Genomic DNA, 11,734 nt, shown 5'->3' with positions numbered 1-11,734 from the left:
AAATGTAGAGATCGCGCCTTGAGTCAAACAGTGACTTGTACTGCTGAATGTGCATAAACTACAATTAAGTTAACACCGATGCAACAAATCAACTTATTAACTGGCGTCGTAGTACTGATTAGCACCAATTAGAGACAACCTGGGGCCTGTACTACGAAGCGGGGTTACTGGCTTATCAGGGTAATAGTATAGTATAAGCCACTGGTTTTGCCAACCCCATGTTTGCAAATTCACTCTGGATTAAAACTGATTTGGTTAAATCCCCTTCGTAGTATAGGTCCCTGGTCTTACCAAGCTTGCTGCTCAATAGTATATTTCTGTCAGTGACTTTTGGGAGAAGACTATCCATTTCCTCTTCCTTCTTCAGAATAAAAGTCAGTTCACACTTCAAAACAAAGGTCCTTGCCCCTCCCAGATCTGGTAGCACACATACTGAAGGAAATATCCAATATAACCTGCAACACCAGCAGATTAAAATCAGGTATGGGAAGAAATATATTTAGTCATGAGACATGTTTTTAAGATTTACCTAAATGGGAGATGGAGGTTATGTACTAGAATCTTTGTGGGTGAGTTCCAAAGTTTTAAAAGCAGTAGGAGCATATGGGAAGGCCAGTGACAGTTACTGGCAAAACTGGGACATGATGTGAGTGGCATAGACTAATCCTAATAATTCCCAATCATAACAAGCACTTTTGTAAGACCAATATATCAAAATGTATTAGGAAAAAAATATTTTGCTCATTGCAGCACCACCCAGTGGTCAAATGACGCAAAATTTGCTGCATTGCCCAAGGGTGTGGCCCTAAGTCCATATACCCTTTGGCCTTAAAAAACCAAAGTATGGCTGAGATATGGTCACACATCCTGATTGGTGCCTATGCTGCCATATTCATTTAGCTGTCATGAACAAACTCCTTTGAAAATCAAAAGTCCCTCTGGTATCTCTTGTGAGGCTGGGTACTAATATTATCTGACAAATTTGATGAAGATCGGACAAAATTTGTGGCCTGTGGGAAAGTGCTAAAATTTCAATGAAATCCAATATATGATGGCTGCAGCAATTTAGTAGACATGAAAATTTTTATGGGTCAGACTGCCCCCCCCCCCCCCCCCCAATAGTGTAAGAAAGGTTTTTCTAAGTCAGGTTATTCAATAGAAATTAGCCAAAAGGCATGTTTTCTCATTGCAGCACCCCCCTAGTGGTGGAATGGTACAATTTTTGTGCTCCTTCTTCAGAATTGGGTTCCAAGTCCACAAGCCAAATGTATTTTTGACCAAACAAAGCGTTGGTAAGATATGGCCACACATCATGATTGGTGGCTTTGCTGCTAAATTCATTGGACGACAGTTGCCATAGTATTTGACGTAGTATAATTCTTTGCATAAATTTTGCTCCCAACCATCTCATGCAGACCAAGTTTGGTGGTGATTGGTTTAACAACCTAATACAAGTTTGCAAAAGTAGATTATGAGAGAAATTCAAAATGGCAGAAAATGCAATCTGGTGAAAATGATTGTCCATGGTGCATTTGAATGATTTTTTTTAATTGATTGGCAGAAAACCCAATATGGAGCAATTAAGATCCTTGGGTTCAGTCAAATTGGGACTACCCACAGATTTAGAGAAATGAAAGATCACAGTTCTAGGCTAAACATCATTCTAAAGGGATGGATGGATTTATCCCAAATTTGGTGAGCAAACTTGGGACTGGCCACTATCAGTGTGCCAAATTACAAAGCTGAAAACTGGACCAAGTTTGTGGGCTGTGGAAAGTAGTTAAATTTACATGAATCAATAAATTTACACGATCAGTCAAAGGATTGCTTCCTGTTTGGTGGCTTTGTCATCAAATTCATTGGATGACATTGGCCAAACCATTTGACTTAGCAGTGTTTGAATAAATTTTTGGTGCTAGATCATGCACACGAAGTGTGGTGGTGATTGGTTAAATGGTCTAAGATGAGTTTGCAAAAGTAGGTTTTGAGAAAAATTAAAAATGGCTGAAAATGTATATAAAAGAAAAATGAACCTTACAATCACACAACCTCTAACAGCTCCACTGACATTTGAACCCAAATCACAAGAACTAACATCCAGGAAGCTAAAGTTTTACACCATGGGACCTCACAAAAAGTCCCTCTTTCAAATAAAATATCTGCAATGTTTTTTTTTTTTTTTTTTTTTTTTTTTTTTTTTTTTTTTAAATGTAATGCCGAAAATGTAATATGGTGGACGTTAACGTCCATGAGTGCATTTGAATCAGGACGGCCCAAGGATTCAGAAGAATTAAAAATCATAAATCTATGTCAAGGCATTCAAAAGTTGTAACAAAAAAAATTTGGCCTGATGGTGGTGCAGTGGTTAGCACTGTTACTTCACACCTCTGGGACCAAGGTTCGAGTCTCCGCCTGGGTCACATGTGTGTGGAGTTTGCATGTTCTCCCTATATCGTCGTGGCATTTCCTCCGGGTACTCCGGTTTCCCCCCACAGTCCAAAGACATGCTGAGGCTAATTGGACTTTCTAAACTGCCCATAGGAGTACATGTGCGAGTGAATGAGTGTGTGAGTGTGCCCTGCGATGGGCTGGCCCCCCATCCTGGGTTGTTCCCTGCCTCGTGCCCATTGCTTCCGGGATAGGCTCAGGACCCCCTGCAACCCAGTAGGATAAGCGGTTTGGAAAATGGATGGATGGGTTTATTTATACTTATTTACACATTTTCAAATGATTCATCCAAGATAACTATAATTGAAAATGCTGTAAAGTTCTTTGTAATATTGAACAACAATTAAATATTGTATAGCAATGAAATAAATATTGACTGTTGAATGGTAAATTTACTATATATACTGAAAAAATACAAAACATTTCAAATTTTGGGTTTAGATCATTTGGTATAATATTGAAAGGAAATGGTTTCCTTTATAAATCTTATAATTTTCATACTTATTTGTGAAAATATTTGAATATTTATAAAGCAGAAAACATCATACTGATATTTCAAATAGAAATTTTCTTGGGATAAAAATGGGCAGCATCATTTTCATGTTTTCTTTCAGGTTTCTTATTAAGAAGTGTGAGGATTTACAGAGATCTTTTGGTTTAGAGCAGTCAAACTCAAAATTATTCTGCAATCCCCTTAAAGTGTTTTAACTGTATACATGTCACTGACATATACTGAGTAAACTTCATTACATTCTATAATGTGCCAGGACCATTTGTCTCCTCTACGGCCATGTGCAGCACTTGCAGCTGTCACTGAAAACTGTGCCAGGACCACAATTTCTGTAATAAGTTCTGCCTCCTGCACAATCGTAGAAGCAGTTAGCCTCTTCTTCATTTGGATATAAACCATCAGGTTTACCAGCACAAAAGCCAGTTCCTGGCTCATGGGTTGTTGTGGTGGTGGTTGTGCTAATAGTGGTTCTGATTGTCATCCCAGGTTTTAGGGTAGTGGTTGGTGGCAAGGGAGGTAGTTCTGCATTTGTAAAAAAAGGAAGGTGAGGAAACACATTGTTTAGTTTGTTGTTTTGATATTTGCCTAATTTAACCCTTTCATGCATCAAAAGATTCTGTAAACACTGTCATATTTCCTAAGCAATATGCTGCTTCTTTCAGAAAACATATGTAACCATTCTTGACTGTGCTTTACCATGGATCTAATGGTTACCATCTTATGTTTACCTAATGTAACTCAAAAAGTGCAGAAACCATGCATGAATGAGTTAAATTCATTTAAAAGAGTAAAAAGCACCTATGATATTGCTCTGTGTTTCTCATCTTTAGTTTATAACATGTTGTTGCACTACTGCTTATAACAATCATTTGATAAGAGATTTACCAATGTCAAGAAGTTTGTGTAAATGGCTCATAAGTGGATAGTTCCCCTGACCACAAAACTGTCCAGCAAAGTCATCCAGGTCCAGGGCCCAGACAAATGCCCCTCCAAAATTGTTTTCCTTCAAATAGTGTACCTAAGAATGGGGCCAGGATTGGAGAAAACCCTTATTACTTATTCTTAAATACTTGGGGAAAAAATGCAGTGATTTAACTCGTGATTTTTCATCCATTAATCAGTTACCTTGATAGCAAAGCTCTCCTGTGTGTCAAATCCCACCCACTCATTTCCTTTGCTGGCATATGGTACCTTCTGATCTGCAATCCATTCAATGGTGGTTCCTTGTAAGAAAGTACATATCTATAGAGAAGTCATATAGTTTTTATATTAGACATAAAAATGCACCTTCAAAGCAATTGAAAAGAAAAAAATCAGAGTACTGATGATATTGTATAAGTCTCAGTTATAATGCCAGTTTCTTGCTTACTTCATAGTAGGACCAGAAGCCAGCTTCACGAGTATAGGGTCCAGCTGAAGCAGGCCCATTAGCTGAAGAACCAACACCATTAGATGGTGATGTCAGGCGGAATGTGCGTCCATATGTGGCGAAACCCATCCTGAGTTTCTCTACAGGGGTTCCATTGTCCTTCCAGTAATTCATGGCAAAATCCTATGAGAGAGAAAAAGGAAGAACTATACTCTTCAAAAATGTCACCATGGTAATAGGGATTAATAAAATAATTATAAAATTCTGCAAATATTGAGTGTTTTTTTTTCTTACTGTGTTAAAATAAACTAAATCTCCTGTGTCATGCTCGCCACGGTACAAGGGGCTGTTGTGTCCTGTGAAAGTTTCCCAAGTCCCATGGAAGTCATATGTCATCACATTGATAAAGTCCAAGTACCTTGAGATACACAAGCAATGAATTTGGACAAAAAGGAACAAACAGTCTATACACTTGTGTCTTTCACAATAAAGAACCCAGTATATGGACAAGAGTATTGGCGATTACACCTACAAGAATGTTTATGACATCCCAGTCTAAATTCATAGGCATCAATATGGAGTTGGTTCCCTCTTTACAGCTATAACAGCTGCCACGCTTCTGGGAAAGTGTTCCACAAAATTTTGGAGTGTGTCTGTAGGAATTTTTGCCCATTCATCCAGATGAGGTACTGATGTTGTACATAAAGGCCTGGCTCCCAGTTTCCGTTCTAGTTCATCCCAAAAGGTTGGTATGGGGTTGAGGTCAGGGTTCTGTGCGAGTCAAGTTCCTCCACACCAAACCCACCCAACCATGTCTTTATGGACCTTGATTTCTGCACTGGGGCATAGTCAGACTAGAAGAAAAAATCCTTCCCCAAACTGTTCCCATAACGTTTGAAGCACAGAACTGACCAAAATTTCTTGGTGTGCTGAAAAATTCAGAGTTCCTTTCACTGGAACAAGGGGGCCTAGCCTAACTTCTGAAAAACAACCCCATACCATTATCCCTCCTACACCAAACTTTACAGACGACACAAAGCAGTTAGGCAGGTAAGGTTCTCCTGACATCTGCCAAACTCAGACTCATCCATCAGATTTCCAAACAGAGAAGCATGATTCATCTCTCCACAGAACATACTCCTGTAGCAGCAAGATTTACACCACTTCATCTGACTCTTGGCATTGTGTTTGGTGATGTGAGGGTTGCAGCTGCTCACCCATAGAAGTCTATTACAGGAAGTTCCCAGCACAAAGTTTCTGTGCTCAGATTAATGACAGAGGAAATTTGGAACTCTGGAGTTATTGAGTTAAGAGAGCTTTACATGGCCTGCTACTTCAGTTTCTGTTGGCCCAAAACACTTCCACTTTGCAATCATACCACTTACAGTTTACTGTGGAATATCTAACAGGGAAGAAATATCACAAACTGACTTTTTGGACTGCAGTGGTGACATCCTATGACAGTACAATGCCTGAATTCACTCAGGTCTGCAGAACAACCCATCCTTTCACAAATGTTTGTAAACCTGGCTACATGGGTAGGTGCTTGATTTTATACACCTGTGGCAATTGGTCTGAATGAAACACCTTAATTCAGTGGTCTGTCCCAATACCTTTGTTCATATATTGTGTGTGTGTCCGTTTGTGTGTGTGTTGGTGTTTTCATCGTGGGACCAAATGACCCGAACAAAGTAATAAAAACCTGTTATTTTGACATTGTGGGGACCATTTCTCACGTCCCCACAAAGATTTGAGAATGCAATCAAAAAAACTAAAAATGTCAAAAGTCTTGCATTTTGATTGGTTATGGTTATAGTTATGGTTAAGGTTAGGGCTGGGTAGGGGTTAAAGTCATCATTTTGGGAGTTTTTCCCATAGAAATGAATGGAGAATCTTCACTAAGATATAATTACAAACCACTGTGCTTGTGTGTGTTTGTGTATGTGTGTGTTTATATAGATGGGGCCATGCACCACAACGTTAGAGTCAACGAAGGACCGCATTTATGACGGTAGTCCCATAAGATTGCAACATTGCTGAAAAATTCCTATTGCCTGGTGATGTCGTAGTGCATCAGTGTTTGTGGTGATACTGGTGTAAACCAACCTACTATGCTGCCACATTAGTACAATTTTGTACATACTATACACGCATTGTGTAGCAATGTACAGGACATAATACTTGATAACCATGCAACTGGTTTATATATGTACTATACTGTACCTTTTATCATTATCACTATTTTAGAGAGTACTCTTTCAAAATGTTTACTGTAGCCTAGGTGTGTAGTAAGTCATGCCGTCTAGGTTTGCTTAAGTACACTTTATGATGTTTGCACAATGATGAAATCATTTAACTACATTGAACAGAAGTATTTCAATTGTTAAGCAATGTATCACTGTTTATCTGAACATCTAAAGACAAAATAATTATTTAAACCCAGACTTACTTAGCGATCTCAGCAATTTCATAGCCAGCATCGATTGTGCCTTTTCCAGCAGCCACTGCAGCTGTGACCAATAATCTACGACGTCCTGTTTCTTTGCTCTCAACCTCATAAGCCTCAAGAAGCTCCTACATAACAAAAGATTATCAATCATTATTTTCATATTTGCATAGCATAATCACATTTAATAAAGAACCACAGATGATATCTGACCTTGCATAGGAGTGTGAATCTCTGTTTATCCTCTGCGGGGCTCCCACGAGAACCAGGGTACTCCCAATCAATGTCCAAGCCGTCAAAGCCATAAATGCGTAGAAAACTAATAGATGATTGTATAAACTTCTGACGGTTGGCCGGTGTGGATACCATGATGGAGAACCTGAAAGGAGCTGTAATACTTAGTCCTCAACAAAAATAAAAATTTAAGTCTATGCACTCCTGATCTAAGGTTCGCCACATATATTATTATTAGCTTTCCAGTATGAAATTTAGTGCATAAATATTTTTGCAAGCACTTTCACAACTTGTAGAATAAATTGTGACTTACTGATAGGAGCCAAAGTTCCAACCACCAACAGCTAAAAGAGTTCTCAGATGGGGATTTCTGTAGTGGAGAATTCAATACTTTTTTAAGTCTTACAGTTAACTTTTGACTTAAACGTATCATACTTTCATAAAGATTTATTATATAAAGAAAAATATATGCACATACATACACCATTCAAGTTAGTATGCATACCTGTGCTTTAGCTCGTTGAAGGACTTGTAGAGAGTCTCATCATTCCATTCATATGTGACAAGCTCATTTGCATGGTTTATCATGGAGAAGGCATATATCAGATGAGTACACAGGAAAGGGTCTACATTGGCAGGAAGGTACTTTCCAGTCCCAGGTCTGTACTGGGACCAGTTGGTGAAGTAACACACCATATCTCTGGCATACCCTGAAATGATAATAATTTGGATAAGAATAAAAATGAAATAAGAAATACTAAGCTTTTCAATATGTGCATTTTATTCACATGTGAATTAACGCTAGGAAGTCATACAATACTCAACCCCAAATAATTATAAGAAATAGGTAAAAAAAAAAAAATAAAAAATCTGCTTATTAATAGAGAATTCAAATTTAGAATATTTTTGTTTTAAAGACACTTTAGAATAAGATTTAGAAAATGCACATAATGTACATACTAGATTCCTTTGAGCTCTATAGGCAGTGTCTTATAAATGAAATTATTATTTTTATATATTTCATTTTAATCCTCAGTCACTCACCCAACTGAGAGAGCAAAAGACACAAGCCTAAATTGGAGAGAAAAGCTTGTTAATGCTGAGCAAATCTTACACAAATTTTGCATTAGCAAGGAAAAGTTTTAGGTATAAGTATACTTTAGCATTGTATTGTACAAATTACCTGTTAAAGTGGTGATCTTCATAATTTTGTTGTTGATGGTCTTTCTCTTTTCTCTTTGATATTTTTCTTTTTATTACTGCATGAGTCAGTACACAGTTATGGTAATATACAACCACACAGAGAAAACTGATAAATATTAATTTATTAAAATCCATACTTTGACATACAAAAATAAATGTTACTCAGTTAATGAATATCTGAAAAATTGTCTTACCTTATGGGCTTAAAGTGTCAGAAACCTTTCATCTGTAGAGATACAACAGTATATATAGAGGCCAAGATAAAAAAAAAAAAGAAAGTTTAAAAGGCCAGTGTAAATAATGCTCATTGAAATTTATATGGACATGATTAGATAAAGTTAGCAAAAAAGATAACAGCTGTTTATGGCTATAAGATCATTCTTCACAAGCTGACAAACAGTCAAAGTAAAAAATGTGAACCCTTTGGATTTATCTGGTTCTCTGCATGAACTGGTCATAAAAAGTGATCTGATCTTCATCTAAGTCACAGGTACTGATAGACACAATGAGCTTAGAGCCAATAATACACAAATATTCTACTCTTTCATGTCTTTATTATACAAATGCATTCAACATTCACAGTGGTAGTGGAAGAAGTAAGTGAATCTTTGGATTTAATAACTGGTTGGCCCTTCTTTGGCAGCAATGACCACAACCAGGCACTTCCTGTAACTGCAAGTCAGACCTGCACATCTTGCAGGGGGAATTTTAGCCCATTCTTCCCTGAAGAACGGCCTTAACTCTTCCATATTCTTTGGTTGTCTTCTGTGTATGGCTCTCTGCAAGTCATTCCACAGCATCTCAATAGGACTGAGATCTGGGCTCGGACTGGGCCACTCCAAAGGCAGATTTTGTTCTTCTGAAACCATTGTACCATGGATTTGTTGTGATATTTGGGGTCTTCTGAGCTTCAGTTGACGGACAGACACCTTCACATTATCCTGGATAATTTGTTGATAAATTTGGGAATTCATTTTCTCCTCAATGATGGCAAGCTGTCCAGGTCCTGACACAGCAAAGCAGGCCCAAATCATGATGTTCCCTTCACCATACTTTACTGTAGGGATGATGTTTTGATGTTGATATGCAGTACCCCTTTTACGCCAAATGAAGTTCTGCTTGTTCCTCCCAAATAGTTCAATTTTGGTTTCATCACTCCAGAAAACATTTTCCCAGGACCATTGTGGAGTGTCCGAGTGCTCTATTGCAAACTTCAGGTATGTACCAATGTTCTTTTTGACAGCAGTGGCTTCCTCCTCGGTGTCCTGCCAGGGACTCCTTTCTTGTTCAGTGTGTAGCGTATTGTTGAATCATGAATAAAGATGTTACCTGCTTCTAATGACTTCCTCATGTCATTCGCTGTTACTCTAGGGTTCTTCTTTACATCATTGCTCACTTTGCATTGTGCTCTTGGGGCCATTTTGGCAGGGCACCCAATTCTAGGCAGAGTAGGCACGATACCAAATTGTCTCCATTTATAGACAACTTGCCTAAAAGTAGACTGATGAATATCTAAAATATCTGAGATGACTTTCTAACCCTTTCCAGCCTTATGTAAATGAACAATTCTTGATCGTAGCTCTTTTGTGCGAGGTATGATTCTCATCTGGATATGCTTCTTGTCAAAAGCTCAAACTCTTTAGTGTTTTTCATCAATCAAAGTAATTCTAGGTCACACCTCTGACCCCTTTTCATTAAATTGACTCCAGGTTTGCTAAATTCTGACTAATATGAGCTTTTTAAAAAGTCATTAGCTTAGGGTTCACTTACTTTTTCCAATCTTCAGTTTCACAGTTTGAATGAATTATTCAATATGATCAAGAATTCTCTGACAATATGTGTATCTTTAGTTATAAGAGACTGTGTTTGTTCATTATTGTGATTTACATGGAAATATGACCATGTTTTATATGGGAATTATACATAAATATAGTAAATTCCAACGGGTTCACAAACTTTTAACTTTGACTGTAACCTCTGTTAGCAATGCAGTCAGAAAGAACAGTATTGTCCTGAAAAGCTCTGCTTGGTATCACTAGGGTTCCAGTATTTCACCTTTAGTCGCAATTTTTTATTGTGCCTGTAGTTATATAGGTTATGAAGCAGTCGCATAAAAGACATTCACGGCAAGGTCATATTTAAACAAAATTTTAAAGTGAAACCTTTCTTCCTGTAGTATTTCCTGTGCATTTAATGGAACTTGAGCAGATGAAATGTAAAAAAGGGTGGGAAAGCGGTACAGCATCAACACTATTTATGGTGGGGATGGAGCGCTGCTGACCTCAACTCGGGACGTTTTGGGTCGGTGGAAGGAATACTTCGAAGACCTCGTCAATCCCACCGACACGCCTTCCGATATGGAAGCAGAGTGTGGGAACTTGGAGGTGGACTCACCTATCTCTGGGGTGGAGGTCGCTGAGGTGGTTAAAAAGCTCCTTGGTGGCCGGGCCCCGGGGGTGGATGAGATTTGCCCGGAGTTCCTCAAGGCTCTGGATGTTGCGGGGCTGTCCTGGTTGACACGCATCTGCGGCATCGCGTGGACATCGGGGTGGTGGTCCCCCTCTTTAAGAAAGGGGACCGGAGGGTGTGCTCTAACTACAGGGGGATCACACTCCTCAGCCTCCCTGGTAAGGTCTATTCAGGGGTCCTGGAGAGGAGGGTCCGCCGGATTGTCGAAGCTCGGATTCAGGTGGAACAGTGTGGTTTTCGCCCTGGCCGTGGAACAGTGGACCAGCTCTATACTCTCAGCAGGGTTTTGGAGGGTTCATGGGAGTTTGCCCGACCAGTCAATATGTTTTGTGGACTTGGACAAGGCATTCGACTGTGTCCCTCGGGGAGTCCTGTGGGGAGTGCTCCGGGTGTATGGGGTACCGGGCTTCCTTTTAAGGGCGGTTCGGTCCCTGTATGACTGGTGCCAGAGCCTGGTCCGCATGGGCGGCAATAAGTCGGACTCATTTCCGATGAGGGTTGGACTCCATCCGGGCTGCCCTTTGTCACCGATTTTGTTCATAGTTTTTATGGACGGAATTTCTAGGCGCAGCCAGGGCATTGAGGGTGTCCGGTTTGGGGACCTCAGGATTAGGTCTCTGCTTTTTGCAGATGATGTGGTTCTGTTGGTCTCATCAGACCGTGACCTTCGACTCTCACTGGAACAGTTCGCAGCCGATTGCGAAGCGGCTGGGATGAGAATCAGCACCTCCAAATCCGAGACCATGGTTTTCAGCCGGAAAAGGGTAGAATGCTCTCTCCGGGTTGGGGATGGGGTCCTCCCCTAATTGGAGGAGTTTAAGTATCTCAGGGTCTTGTTCACGAGTAGGGGAACGATGGAACGGGAGATCGACAGGCGGATCGGTGCGGCATCAGGAGTCATGCGGGCGCTACATCGATCTGTCATGGTGAAGAGAGAGCTGAGCCAAAAGGCGAAGCTCTCGATTTACCAGTCGATCTACGTTCATACCCTCACCTATGGTCATGAGCTATGGGTAGTGAGCGAAAGAACAAGATTGCGGGTGTAAGCGGCCGA

The 11,734-nt window shown here is 39.7% G+C and overlaps 1 protein-coding gene across 1 annotated transcript; it reads right to left on the bottom strand.

The window, feature by feature from the left end:
- Positions 1–2,898: 2,898 nt before the first annotated feature.
- On the bottom strand, positions 2,899–8,423 carry chia.2 (chitinase, acidic.2). The gene is made up of 12 exons (XM_049022559.1): positions 8,406–8,423; positions 8,192–8,267; positions 8,053–8,079; positions 7,514–7,718; positions 7,322–7,378; positions 6,988–7,153; positions 6,778–6,902; positions 4,623–4,746; positions 4,329–4,511; positions 4,085–4,201; positions 3,845–3,977; positions 2,899–3,481 (listed from the first exon to the last, which is right to left on the bottom strand). The coding sequence occupies exons 2-12, from the start codon at positions 8,211–8,213 to the stop codon at positions 3,231–3,233; spliced, it is 1,410 nt and encodes a 469-aa protein (XP_048878516.1). The 5' UTR covers positions 8,214–8,267; positions 8,406–8,423; the 3' UTR covers positions 2,899–3,230.
- Positions 8,424–11,734: the final 3,311 nt, after the last annotated feature.

Source organism: Brienomyrus brachyistius, chromosome 8, assembly GCF_023856365.1.
Source record: "Brienomyrus brachyistius isolate T26 chromosome 8, BBRACH_0.4, whole genome shotgun sequence".
Lineage (NCBI taxonomy): Eukaryota > Metazoa > Chordata > Actinopteri > Osteoglossiformes > Mormyridae > Brienomyrus > Brienomyrus brachyistius.
The sequence above is the reverse complement of the archived record's forward strand: the minus strand, read 5'-3'. Positions and strand labels throughout refer to the sequence as shown.

What these genes read in the sequence shown, in the direction of transcription:
- chia.2 (XM_049022559.1), bottom strand. Translation starts at nt 8,213, where the DNA reads ATGAAGATCACCACTTTAACAG. An exon ending in GCTTCTGGTCCTACTATGAA is followed by an intron (nt 4,202 to 4,328) that starts GTAAGCAAGAAA and finishes ACTTCTCTATAG; the next exon opens with ATATGTACTTTCTTACAAGG. An exon ending in ACACAAACTTCTTGACATTG is followed by an intron (nt 3,482 to 3,844) that starts GTAAATCTCTTA and finishes TTACAAATGCAG; the next exon opens with AACTACCTCCCTTGCCACCA.